This window comes from Sprattus sprattus (assembly GCF_963457725.1).
Source record: "Sprattus sprattus genome assembly, chromosome: 2".
NCBI lineage: Eukaryota > Metazoa > Chordata > Actinopteri > Clupeiformes > Clupeidae > Sprattus > Sprattus sprattus.
Window position 1 is genome coordinate 29790253 of NC_137921.1, and position 13665 is coordinate 29803917.

A 13665-nucleotide genomic window follows, 5' to 3' on the forward strand; every position below is an offset into this window, starting at 1 on the left:
GGGACATAGAAATATGTAGTGAGCCCACTCAGTTGTTTATAGTCTTCTTATATTCCTAGTCACTTGTCATGGAGCTACACTTTGGGTAAGGCACAGATGGAGATGTGCTTTCATAGGCGCTAAGAGGGAACATTAAAGCCATGTATCATTTCCAGGTGGAATAAAGAACTGTGTCCCTTTCTTGACCTGTACTTCATCCACACGAAAGGGAAGGAATATTCCCATCGTCTTTTATTGCACTTCTAAATGCCACCACGGGGTGGCGTATTTGCATTTTATAACCTAAAGACTAAATGAAACAAAAAAACATATTGTGAACTAAATGGCATCAGTTGTTTGCAAGAAATAACATAAAAATGTATTCACGAAAGCACGACTACCTAAAAAGAGACATTTTGTAAAGTCTATAATCATAGTCCTTTACATTGTCAAACACTACTTAGGGTCCTATTTCATTGGAGATTCACTGCACTAGTGTAGGGAAGTCCTGTTTTTTGGGTGTATCCAATGAATTAAGCCCATGCGCTTTCCATCTCCAGGCCATGAAGAGATCACGTTTCTGAGTAGCCAATCAGAGGCCGAGGGATCCGACAATGCACTTTAAAAGTTCGACTGCATGAGGCAAGCGGAGAAAGAGAATGAGAGAAAAACAAGAAGGATCTATCCGACATACCCACTGGAGACAGTACCGGTTTTATTGTCCTCATTTTATCATCTTTGAAGGTAATATATGTCAATATTTGCGTAGTGAATTACATGTCTTTGTGTTGCAGCTGGTAACAAGTGATGTCATGATTGCCATGCTGTTTCAAGTCTCGCAGTCTGTTTCTTTGATGTGTTAACTTAGATGTTCTCGTTTGTGTTTTACTTGTTGTTTAGTAAATGTACACACTTGGGTGACCCTTAGTATTTTTAATTTGAATTAAAATGTATGTGAAAAGCTGTTATGGTGGTTTTTTTTTTTTATTATTATTTTTTTTTTTAGTTTGCCATCAACTGGCAATCGCCTCATAGCAACCATGACCACAAGTTAAAATCGGCAGTCCTGTGTGGTCAACACGTAGCCACACAATGTAGGCTAGTGTCTCTTTCGTCATTTCTTCGGGGTAGAAAACAATTCGCGGTTATAATATGTTGCATGTTACGTTAAAAAAAAAAATCGGTGTCCGTTGTGTTCGGTATATTTGCATCACTCCGATGTGCTTGCCTCGTAGAGATGGCAACGCTGGCTAACTATTGTTCTTGCCTTGGCTATTGCATAACGTGGTTCTTACCAACCCTCCCCCTCTACCACTTTTAACACTCGAAACTGTGATACCCACTGACGATTCCTTTCATTATTACTTAAGCAGTCTTTTACACGAACGTACACCGTATGTTTTTATCTGTGGAGGATTTTGATAAATGTGTTTAACTGTTCATTTTGTATTGTTTTAGGTACACTATAGCCAGCAAGATGGCCACTTCTGATAGTGCCAAGTTGAGTAAAAATGTTAAACAGCAATATCTGGAGCTTCCCCAGGGAGACAAGGTTCAAGCAATGTACATCTGGATTGATGGAACTGGAGAAGGTTTGCGCTGCAAAACCAGAACCCTGGATTCTGAACCTAAAAGTATTGAAGGTGAGCGCAAGGATGTGCCTAAATCAGCCTTTTGTGCTTTGAGATTACATCAGTGGTGTGGTGGATTGCTGTGTCTAAGCAACATCAACTGTATGTTATTCTTAGAACTCCCTGAATGGAACTTTGATGGCTCCAGCACTTACCAGTCTGAAGGCTCCAACAGCGACATGTACCTGATGCCAGCAGCCATGTTCAGAGATCCTTTCAGGAAGGACCCCAACAAACTGGTCTTGTGTGACGTTCTGAAGTACAACCGCAAGCCTGCAGGTGAGGGTCCTAGACTAATTTTGCAGCATTATCCATTTGACTTTACGTCTTTCTGTTGGTATAATGCTGTACCACTACTTGTTTCATCCCAACAGAAACCAACTTGCGCCAGAGTTGTAATAAGATCATGGAGATGGTGAGCAGCCAGATCCCATGGTTCGGCATGGAACAAGAGTATACCATTTTGGGGACAGATGGGCATCCCTTTGGCTGGCCATCCAATGGTTTCCCTGGTCCCCAAGGTGAGTGCCTGTCTGTGAGCTGGCTGTGTTAAGCTCAGGCTAATGGCCAGTGAGAGTCTTCACTGAGCCCCCTGCTGGCCCAGTAGTTCTAAGTCTGAGTTTCTCCATCAGGACCGTACTACTGCGGCGTCGGAGCTGACAAGGCATACGGTCGAGATATCGTGGAGGCCCACTACAGGGCCTGCCTATATGCTGGCGTGATGATCTGTGGCACCAACGCAGAAGTGATGCCTGCTCAGGTATGTTTTAATCAGTTGTTACGGCTTTTATTCATCTGTGATGGAATAAATGTTTAACTGTATTATGGAAATTGTAATGATTTTAAGTCTTAACTAGTTATGTTATCGAAGGGTGCTGGCTGCATGAAGTGTGTGTGTGTGTGTCTGCACTCATTGTAATATTTTTTGTTCACCTCTGTTCTCAGTGGGAGTTCCAGGTAGGTCCTTGTGAGGGCATCAGCATGGGGGACCACTTGTGGGCCGCCCGCTTCATTCTGCACAGGGTGTGTGAAGACTTTGGGGTGGTGGCCTCATTCGACCCCAAGCCCATCTCTGGAAACTGGAATGGCGCTGGTTGCCACACCAACTTCAGCACCAAGGAGATGCGAGACGAGGGTGGATTAAGGTAGATAGACATCAAGCATAGTTTCCTATCATTATCAAATTGTTAATTTGATCAAGCTAGTAAGGTTCAAAGCAAGTTTATTCAGGTTGGGGTCTCTCCATTAACGTGAGATTACTTGCCTGTCTGCCTACAGATTTATTGAAGAGTCCATCGAGAAGCTCGGCAAAAGGCACCACTACCACATCCGTGCCTACGACCCCAAGGGAGGTGCGGACAATGCCAGGCGCCTGACCGGCTACCACGAGACTTCCAACATCCACGAGTTCTCCGCCGGTGTGGCCAACCGTGGGGCCAGCATTCGCATCCCGCGTACTGTGGGCCAGGAGAAGAAGGGCTACTTCGAAGACCGCCGCCCTTCGGCCAACTGTGACCCTTACGCAGTCACCGAGGCACTGATTCGCACTTGTTTACTCAGTGAAGAGGGAGACGAGCCGACCGAGTACAAGTGAAGTGCGTTGGGCTGACTTTGTTAATCCACCCTCATCCTCCTCCCCTGCAGCTCCAAGTGGCTGTAGGGCGTAGGAGACGTTTTTAGTACTGTACTGTCTGTGGTCTCATTAAGAACCTTGTATTCATGTTGACTGGTCAATCCAATACAAGGTATAACCTAGATGGAGTTGTTTTTTTTGTTTGTTTTTTGTCAGAGGAGGTGTGCGAATTTCATTCAAAAAAATGTGCACATTGGGTCCTAGTCACCCATATTTTTTTAGCCTGTTTCACTGCCATTACTGTCCAGTTTAAAATTGTTGCTATGGACCTAACGTCTCTACACTTGGTTGGATTCCCCTTGTGTAGTAGATCATGAGATATAAAGTGTATGACATTTCTTAACTTCTGTGAATTAGCATGTAATGTCTTTTTAACATAGTTTTAACTAAACAAGATCTATAGGTCTGTTTCTTTTTAAACGAGTGCTGATATCTTGTGGTTCATCTTGGATCAAAGTCTCTGGTTCTCTCTGTGCGGTACTATTCTGTGTGGGGTCCAACATGCATCAAGTCTAGTTTTTTTTTTTTTTGTACGGATCCTTTTGTCTGCCTTTCCTCTTGTTATCTTAGATGAAGGGTTTTTATTCGTATTGTTCAAGGCCAGTTGTGGCTCCACTTTTATCTCCTGAAAATGGATGAACTGTTTCTTATCGTGACATTAAAAAGAAGAACACACTAATTTTACCTTAAATCGTCTCTGTATTGTTCTTTGGGAATATGTTCTCAAAATACTTGGAACATCAACAACCTACTTTGTAGTTAAAAATGGCAATTTTAATAAAGTCATGCACAAGTCAGCAAAGAGATTCTTTCCAAAGATAAACTCGGATCACGTGGGCCATGCGGTTAAAATTAAGGCCTTTGCCTACGTTACAGTTGGATACCACTCACTGATCTAAATGACTCCAGCTTTCATTCAGGGAGCCAGATCGAACTGCTGTGGCTAGGTCATTGTTTGTTAATGTCACGAAACGGAATTAGATTAGGGTAATTGTTGCCCAAGAACAGCATGTTCAAACACTGGCGAAATTTTCACATGCCCAGACTACAGAATGTGTAGAACACAGAATACTGTGTCTTTATAAAGAATCAGACTTGTGACTTCAACAGGATTTACACACAATGTGTAGATATATATGCAGGAGTGTCTCTAATCTGAAATCTGCGAGTTGATGCAGCTACCGTCAGTGATTAAGGATAAGTGGTCTTTTTGGCTGATAATTGTGAGTATTTATCTGAGTATGAAGCATAGAGCGAGATTTTTCTTAACCTCAGATATGTAACGGGGTTTATCTGGTCAGTGGTTCTGTGCCTCGTTCTGTTATCTTAATGAGTCAGTCATGCGGTTTGGAGAAAAGCACATTATCGCATTTTAGTATCTATGTCTCATGGTCGTGGTTCATAAAACTATAACAATGAACTTGGTGACCTTTTTTTGGCATTCATCATGTGGTAAATAAAGTAGTGTAAGTAGTCTTCCACTTTTAGCCTTTTGTTTATCCAGTTAATACATTATATGCAAAACAATTTAATAATAACTTGACATTAAGTACACTATTAAGTGCTTGTACTTCACTCTAAAGTAGCACGGTCTGCGTTAATGTAGGTCATCTTGCTGAAGTATCATTGATCTGGTACTTATCCTGTTCCCGGGTTTACGTTATCAGACTAAGAACTGCGTGCAACTTAGCAGACAGATGGGGTGTTAAGACTATCCTCTCAAAGAACATTGTGTTCTTTTATTTACAGGAATGCATGATGGGAAACATTTGGATTTTGCTGCTGAGGGAGAGCTCACGTCTTAATGATCATCCACCTTACAATTACAATGCATGCATGCATTTTTAACCACAGACACCACAAATGCAATGGACATGTCTACTGCTGCATGTTTGGTGGTTTATGAAAGTAAACACTTTGCATTGTAGAAGACAGCATAACAAGGCATTCTGCAGTGATTCTCTACCGCACGTCTATTACAAAAAAAGGTCCAGATAAAGTTTGTTTTTCTTTCTCAAGCAGTGATATTTTAAAGCTTGCGTAACAATCTTGGAATGGACAGCCTAAACACTGCAGTTGTTGTCTGGTCGTTTAATACTAAAGTCACGTCATGCTAAAGACGTAAGCTCTCATTTGTCTTCAAATCCTCTTTGAACCTTAGTTGCAAATATTAAAGGCTTCTGTCGCTACCCAGTTTTTACAGAGCATTTAGCACATTATGTGACCTCCTCGGTTAGTGTGCTGTGGGAGGGGAGAAAGGTTTCCAGCTGGATTTGTTTTTGTACCTTTCACCCACATATTCCGAAGCTAAAGTGGGTAGGAAGATTGTGCGCTGGGAAGTTGCGCTACTGACAGGATATCCTTTCAGTGAACCAGCAGGATTTTTGCCAGTCATCAGAAAAACAAGTCCAACCTCTGTACTCAACCTTGGGCTATGGTTGTTTTACCTGTCATCGGGTTCAAGAGGCAGGTTGTGCTCAACCACAGAGAAGAGGACGGCCACTCAGTCAAATATTTTAGGACTGATTGAAGAAACAGTGTCTGGATAGCCACAGAAAGTCCCTGTGGATTTGCAACGATGGAGATTGTATTTGGATTATGTAGATTATTTCTAGCCATAAATGAAAATAAGATTACAAAATTCTGTTCAGATCCTTGTTTGCTTACAACAGACACCTGTTGTATAGTACTCACAAAAGATGCCTGTTGTTCCAGTTCATGCGACTATAACTTTTTTGCCATCATTGCTCTTTCATTCAACACACCATTCATTTGTCATTCTCAAATAATGTGGCCTGCATTGCACACATCAGAACTGCTAAACAACAACAGAGGTCAGAGGCACAGATGAACTTTCTCCTTTTTATCTTGTTGCTCTTTATAGCATACATCCACGTGCAGATGGGATGCGGTGGTCACCGACGGAATGTGTGGACAGGGGAATGACCTGGCAGAGCCAATACTCTGGGCAAACAGTGCTGGTGCTGCGTGAGCTGCTTCCCTCTTAGCCAACCTGTACAAGCTGCTAAAATTAGCCTTCCCCTAACTCAGCACAGATGGCCTCCTGCCTGAAACGAAAAAAGTTGGAGGAAACAGGTCTTTGTTTACATTTGTTGAGCGGTTAAGGTTGTGTAGTCGGGCCTGGGGACCATGAAAGTGTGTGCAACTCACAGGCTGTCCAAATAAACAACCTCCAACAGAGACATCCAAAGTCAAGCGCCGGACCCAGAACACAGAGTGTCCAGCAAACAGGACCACAAAGAGATTAACTGCCACTAAAACAACAAAACACCAAACAGCTGCAGGCCACTTGGTCACGGTCGCTGTTCAAAAGTAAGGGTATTTGCAGTTGCAGAGCCAAGCCTGAACAGTGTACCCCAAGCAAAAAAAAACAAGTCAGTTGCTGCTGGTAGTGTGGGCCATGTTGTTTGGACTCTGGCAGTGGGTGCACAGACTTACAGGGAAACAGCCTGTGGAAGATGACTGGAAAATACTCTGTAAATGTTTATGTGAACATCAGATCTCGTGTGGGCGCAGAGCGCTGCGCATGAGCCAGAATCAGAGAGAGGAAGAAAACACCCTGATGTGATCGAGCCTGACAGAGACAGAGAGGCCGGTCTGTGGGAAGACTCACGAAAATGTCGAGTGCCAACACTAAGGAGTCGCATCCTGCAGCAAAGCAGAACATTATATTAGAGACTTTAAAAGGGTTGGAGGGCGAGAAGGGGAAAGAGAAAGGGAGAAGAGGAGGAGGGGGGGGGGGGGGGGGGGGGGTGCATGCTTAAGGATGTGAATTCACACACCAGTGGCATCACTGATCATTTCATTCATGAGAACTCCCTCAAACCGGATCCGGGTAGTTTCACATTATATAACCCAGCCCCCTCCCCACCCCACTCTCTGCTCCCCCCTCCCTCCCACAGCCGCATCTCAGTCTCCCTCTTCACGCAAACACAAACCGCAACCCATGGTCAATGCCTGTTCATCTGGGCTCTCCTTGCGCTCCCTAACCTTTGCATAATCCCCCCCCATCATCATCCAGAACACATTCACCCTCCTCCAACGGGCCTTCCTCCCTTGCATTGCCACACGGTGAGCGAGAGGTGATCTTAATGGTCCATCGGTCCCCTCATTAAGATTCAAATCTCAACCACTGACCCACTTTTGCTCCCTCTCTGCCAACCTTCCCCCCCCCCCCCCCCCCGTCCATGCCTGCCTCCCTCTCTGTCCCCCCCCCCCCCCCCATGCCTGCCTCACTCTCTGCCCTCTGGACTCTGGTTTGGTGAAGCCGTGGCCGGGTACAGCAGACAGACTGTGTGAGCCGGGGAGGAGGGCTGCCATATGTTGCTGAAAAGAAGCAGCAGTAAAACACTCAGCCTGGACACCCAGCTACCCCCCACCCACCCCCCAACCTCACCCCCCAGCAGTAAAACACTCATCCTGGACACCCAGCTACCCCCCCTCACCCCCACCCATAACCTCACCCCCCCCTAATGGGTTCATGGTGGCTGTGCGTTAGGGAGCCGGTGATTAGCAAAGCACATGGCACATGTGACTGCAGAGCCCTGTTCCTTTCCTCTCTTCTCTCTTCTCTCTTCTCTCTTCTCTCTTCTCTCCTCTCGTCTTCTCTCGTCTGAACACCAGAGCCAGGGCTCTCGTCTTGGCACGTTAGTCACGGCGGAGGAGGCTGGTCTGGCCAAGTCATGTGCGCATCACACGCATCGCCAGTGCTGCACAGAACGTGCCCCCTCACCAAGCCATACCCCTTCTCTGCTGCCGCTGCTGCAGCTTCTCAGCCTGGGTGCCACGGAAGGCATGCGTGTAAACACAGCAGCATGGAAGCATGCGCAGAACACTCACTCACTAAAAATCTCTTACTTGTGAACGTGGAACACCAAGTGAAAGGGTGTTAATAAGAGGGAGAAAATGGGAGAGAGGTTTGAGGATCAAAGAGGAGGTGTGCGGGGGGGGGGGGGATTGTGGTGGTGGTTGGTGGCACGAGGAACTACTACTGAGCTGAAGTGAGCGGGGGGGGGGGGGGGGGGGGGCTGCAGCGTTGCCATGGCAGCCATGGTAAGCCCAGACAATGTGTGTGTTGTGTTGAAGAAGGGGGAAGGGGTGAGTGTCGTTATGTAACCAATCAAGGTCATGCCTGCATTCCCCTACATATAAAGCCGGAGGGCCCTGATCGGCTCTCGGCTTTATTCTGAGAATAAAATGAAAATGAAAAAAAAAAAAAACAGAAGGAATACACAGACGAGGACAGTGATTGCTGAAAACAGCTTAATCGAGTGTTTGAACGCAATCTATTTAGAGGGGAAAAAAAGAAAAAAGCAACAAAATGCCTCCTCGCGTCCCACATCTTAGAACTCCCGTGGGCACGCTAGAAATTAAATTACACTTTGCAGACATGCAAAGAGCAGGAATAAAAACGAGAGAGAAAGAGAGAGGAAAGAGAGAGAGAGACATTGATCTGTTTAATCTCCATTGGATCCTTATGGTCTCCTAAAACAAATGAAGTGCCTCCCTCTGCCTTAGGTGTCCTGTTATCCAATCAACAAAACAGACAAGCTGATTGGTTAAAAGAACAGTGGGGGCCTTGTGAGTGTTTAGATCCCGTTTTCAAACTCTCAGTCCACTTCCAGAAAACCGAGACCAGCGACCCAGCCAGGCCACGTGCACGGCCCATGCGGCGCTGTGTTTCCATGAAAACAGCCGTGGCTGGCCTGGGACCGAAGCCGTGGTCATGCAGCTGAGAAATCACAGGGGCTGCTGGGAAAAACAGACATACAACAGGCCAGCCAGGGAATGGATGGAAGAGAACAGGTTACGAAACATCAGACAACACAACACAGCACAGCACGCCTTTTTGCTGTCCCTGAGGTCTGTTCTGAGCTCCAACGGATTGGGACCTGAGCCACGGCCCTAAGAGGAACGGCCTGTTCCAGCCCCATTGTAAACAGACAGATTGTGTGATTGTGTGCGGGCATCTTAGATTACGTCTGAAGTGTAAGGGCATGGCCTGCCTGTGTTTCAACAAGGTACATGGGCTTATAGAAAGAAAAGAAGCCACGCTGTGTTTCCTGCATTTCTTCCTTGTGATTTATTGGGAATGGCTGCGTCAAGTCTGTCTCTCCTTGGAACCAGGCTATCTTTTATAAGCCACTATAAAACGATTGAATCTCATGGCTAAAAGTGTTTAAAGATATGGAGAGGAAGGTCACATCAGGAGGTCAGATGGTAGGGAGAACTGGATTGCTGACTGAAACAGAAAAGAAATGGAGAGAGCTTTGAACTTGTGGTGTCACTGGGTGCACATACAGTGTAAACACACACACACACACACACAGTGGGGAGAGGTTTGCATACACACATACACACACACACACACACATACACACACACACATACATACACACACACACACACACACACACACACACACACACACACACACACACACACACACACACACATACACAGACAGACACACACACACACACACACACACACACACACACACACACTCACTCACTCACTCACTCACACACACACACACACACACACACACACACACACACACACACACACACACACACACACACACACACACACAACACACACTCTCTCACACACACACACACACTCATACATACAGTACATACATACATACATACATACATACATACATACATACATACATACATACATACATACATACATACATACTTACATACATACATAACAACATAAAAGACACATACACACATATAAACACACACCCATACACGCACACGCACATGCACACACAGACATACATACACACACATGCACACACACACATACACACACACACACACACACACACCCAGACACACACACATGCACACCTCCTTAGGACTATGAGTGACAGGTTGTTTTTGGTTTTGGAGTGCTTATCTTGGGTGTATGCCAAGAACGTGATTTGAAGACAAACCTGGCTAAGTTCACTACAATGGTAAACATTGCTAAGCCTTTGTTTTGCTAGGCGAATAAAGGAATAGAATAGAGAATTTTTTACAGTTATTTTCACACTTGTCTCAATACCATGTCCACTTTTTCAAAACACTTCACACATTCATCGTATCAGTAGACTTGGTGAACTAAACTGTGAACATTCTTGCATTGCATTTATACAAAATGCATTCAATGTCCACTACTTCCGAAATTCATGGATACTTGTCTATTTTGACAGACAAATGAAACTATAGACTTTTTTATGGAAAATGTACTTGTTTTTCCGCTTTGTTTTGCTTGTTTGTAGCCTTGTTACCAACTACACAAAAGTGGTAGGCTAATAGAGCATTGAAATTTGCATGTATAAAGGAAAAATGTAAATGTAGGTGTTGCTGAAGACATTTTCCTACTATTACTGCTGTAAATGTAAGTCATGGGCTCTCAATCAGTGCGTTCACATGATGGCAGTACTCCGATTTCGGCCAAACCCCGACTTTTCTCTCCATGGGTGGTTAACTGCGTTATCTCACGGCACATGGCAGGGAAAATTCGGATTACGCTGGAAATCGGACAACGCGCGCATGTGACTCTCGAATCTAGATTTCAACTGGACAACAACAACTTTTGCACGTGCTTGAGATCCTGCCCATAGACATATACAAGACATATACATATACAATCGCTGCTAGACGCTCACGGTTCTTGTGCTCCCTCTCATTCACTTTGAAATACTGAAACCGAAACTTTGAAACTGAAACGTTGACTGCGACTGAACGTGCTAATTCACTGAACAAATATTTTCATATTACTTTTCCACCACTTGTTAGTCATGTAATCCTTTCATGTTGATGTGAATCAATCAATACTAATACAACTTTAACTGTGGTGTGTTTTTGTTTCATTTCACAACTTATTTACTGTATAATCAACGGTAGCAGATGCCCGCTTGTAAACATTCCGCATTTGATTTGAACTGACGCGGCCAAGATCTGGATTTGTCCCTGCCATGTGCCGTGAGTTAACGCAGTTAACCCCCCATGGAGAGAGAAGTTGGGGTTTAAATTCACCACACTCAAAAGTGGTATTTACAGTATTGCGCTAGGCAAAACAACAAATCAAAAAAGTTTGTTCCTGGAGTCATGACAACTGCTTGCCTTAAAATATTTGTGAAATATGGGGTATTTCAGGGTTGGGAAGTGAACTAAAGGTTGAAGGCCAGGGAGAATGTGGCAGTTGTTGTAAATGTGAATTTCATAACAATTTCCCACTATGTTCAGAGAACACCAAGGATTAGGGTTGCAGGACACTTGCAGTGACTCATGTGTTGTTGTTTCACTTACTGGGAATGAAACGTGCCTGCACACTTTTCTTTGTACTATACCACAGAGCTGTCTTGAAGCATATAGCTGCATTTCATATTTTACTGTATTTGTTTTGTATTACAATGTGTACTGTAAGAGTTGTTATAGTTGGCACGTTTTACATTTGCAGGATTTAAATTCCTCACAAATACAACATGCAACATTAGAAATATTCCTTCTTAATGTGTGAAGGCTGTCTTGTTAAAAGGTAATGGGCAGAGATGAACACACAGAGTTCCTGTATCTGTTGATTTTTGTGTCAACTTGACAAGGTGTACCTTTCCCAGACTGCTAGACTGACAACATTAACTATTAGTAACACATTATGGACCAGTGCCAATTTACCCTGTGCCTAATTTCTGCAACGCGATACACAGGTTGATATTTTGTCTTCATCCTCTGCAAGGGCTATCAGAGGGCGGACGAGGCTGACTGAGTGTGTGTGGGGTCGCTTAAGCGTGCGGGGAGTTCTCAGTGTGTGTGAAATGTGCAGTATGCAGATGTTATCGGCGGCGGCTTCACATTGAGTGACCTCGTCTATCGCTCCCTTGTGAGGTGGCCTGGCCAGTGCCTGTCCTTGTAAGGCCCCCGGCTCAGCTAAAAAGCTTTCAAGCTCGCTGCGTGGGGCCGCCTCTTTAGGTGTGCATATGTGGCACTGGGGGAAAAAAAGTGCTGACATCATAGGTCAAAGGTCAGATTGGGGAAGGTTAAAAGGGTCATTTCAGCAGTTTCACCAAAAAGCACACCACCTTGTTTGTTTGCATGTTTTCAGCTGTTGTTTGGCACTGACAAACACATTTCTGAAATCACACACCAGGGAACAACAAAGACAGGTGCTGCAGACCATACAGGAGGTGCAGACTTATGTAATATATATACAAATAGACATCTATGTATATAAATAGGCATGAACAAAACACTGAACAGGTTTCGTCACTGATCATTTGTCCCAAACAACAGCCCAGCTAGAGATGCTGCCAGAGAGGATCCGCTCCTCTCTTACCTGTGGAGTGACCGAGTGAGGGAGGTTTTTCTGTGACAGTGGAAAGGCCTGTAATTGGCAGCCATCCAACAGAAAGAAGTGAGTCAGACTGAAAACTGTGTGACCTCCACAGTGCTCCCCTATGAAGTCTCACTTTGACATAATTATGGGTGTAAACAGCTGGATATATCTCACCTAAATCCCTATAGGGGGCCCTCCAGTTTCGGGGTGGGGGGTGGCAACAGGGGTCACACTAACCTCAACCTACCGCATCCCATCTAACCCCCCCCCCCCCCCCCTTCCTGCTGAGTGGAGGGGACTTAACTCTTTTCCTGTTTTTACGATCTTCAACGTGGTGTCATGTTTCTCACTAAACTAGGGCAAAGGGCTCTGACTGCACATATTCTGAGCACAGATGTGTTTGTGTGTGTGTGTGTGTGTGTGTGTGTGTGTGTGTGTTTGTGTGTGTGTGTGTGTGTGTGTGTGTGTGTGTGTGTGTGTGTGTGTGTGTGTGTGTGTGTGTGTGTGTGTGTGTGTGTCACCATCAAGGCCCTCATACACTACAAGACACTGCTCTCCATTGCTGCAGTATTATCATAAACTGCCTATACACACAGGCCATCGCCCATAATTACCTAATGTTTACATTTGCATGCATGTACATGCCACACTTCAGGTTAGGTGTTTGGTTTTATTTTGCCATGGCCTCCATCTTGTCAGCACATTGATTTACCAGCTGTGCCGCAGAAACACTTCATCACTTCATCATATCATCTTAATATTATTGTGATATCACAGCTAACATCATATAATCTTAATATTATTGTGATATCACAGCTAACATCATATAATCTTAATATTATTGTGATATCACAGCTGACATCATATCATCTTAATATTAATGTGATATCACAGCTGACATCATATCATCTTAATATTATTGTGATATCACAGCTGACATTATATCATCTTAATATTATTGTCATAACACAGCTAACATCATATCATCTTAATATTATTGTCATAACACAGATGACATCATATAATCTTAATATTATTGTCATAACACAACTAACATCATAT

At 44.4% G+C, this 13665-nt stretch overlaps 1 protein-coding gene across 1 annotated transcript; it reads left to right on the forward strand.

Annotated features, from left to right (window-relative positions):
• The first annotated feature begins 611 nt into the window (after nucleotides 1-611).
• glulb (glutamate-ammonia ligase (glutamine synthase) b) lies at nucleotides 612-3906 on the forward strand. The gene is made up of 7 exons (XM_080833346.1): nucleotides 612-723; nucleotides 1438-1622; nucleotides 1728-1889; nucleotides 1985-2131; nucleotides 2243-2370; nucleotides 2556-2755; nucleotides 2889-3906. The coding sequence occupies exons 2-7, from the start codon at nucleotides 1457-1459 to the stop codon at nucleotides 3202-3204; spliced, it is 1119 nt and encodes a 372-aa protein (XP_080689472.1). The 5' UTR covers nucleotides 612-723; nucleotides 1438-1456; the 3' UTR covers nucleotides 3205-3906.
• The last annotated feature ends 9759 nt before the right edge of the window (nucleotides 3907-13665 follow it).

Bases quoted from the DNA above. Each gene is read 5' to 3' on its own strand.
- glulb (XM_080833346.1), top strand. From the start codon at position 1,457: ATGGCCACTTCTGATAGTGCCAAGTTGAGTAAAAATGTTAAACAGCAA. The intron at 1,890-1,984 runs GTGAGGGTCCTA...TCATCCCAACAG, and splicing joins GTACAACCGCAAGCCTGCAG to AAACCAACTTGCGCCAGAGT. The intron at 2,371-2,555 runs GTATGTTTTAAT...CTCTGTTCTCAG, and splicing joins CAGAAGTGATGCCTGCTCAG to TGGGAGTTCCAGGTAGGTCC.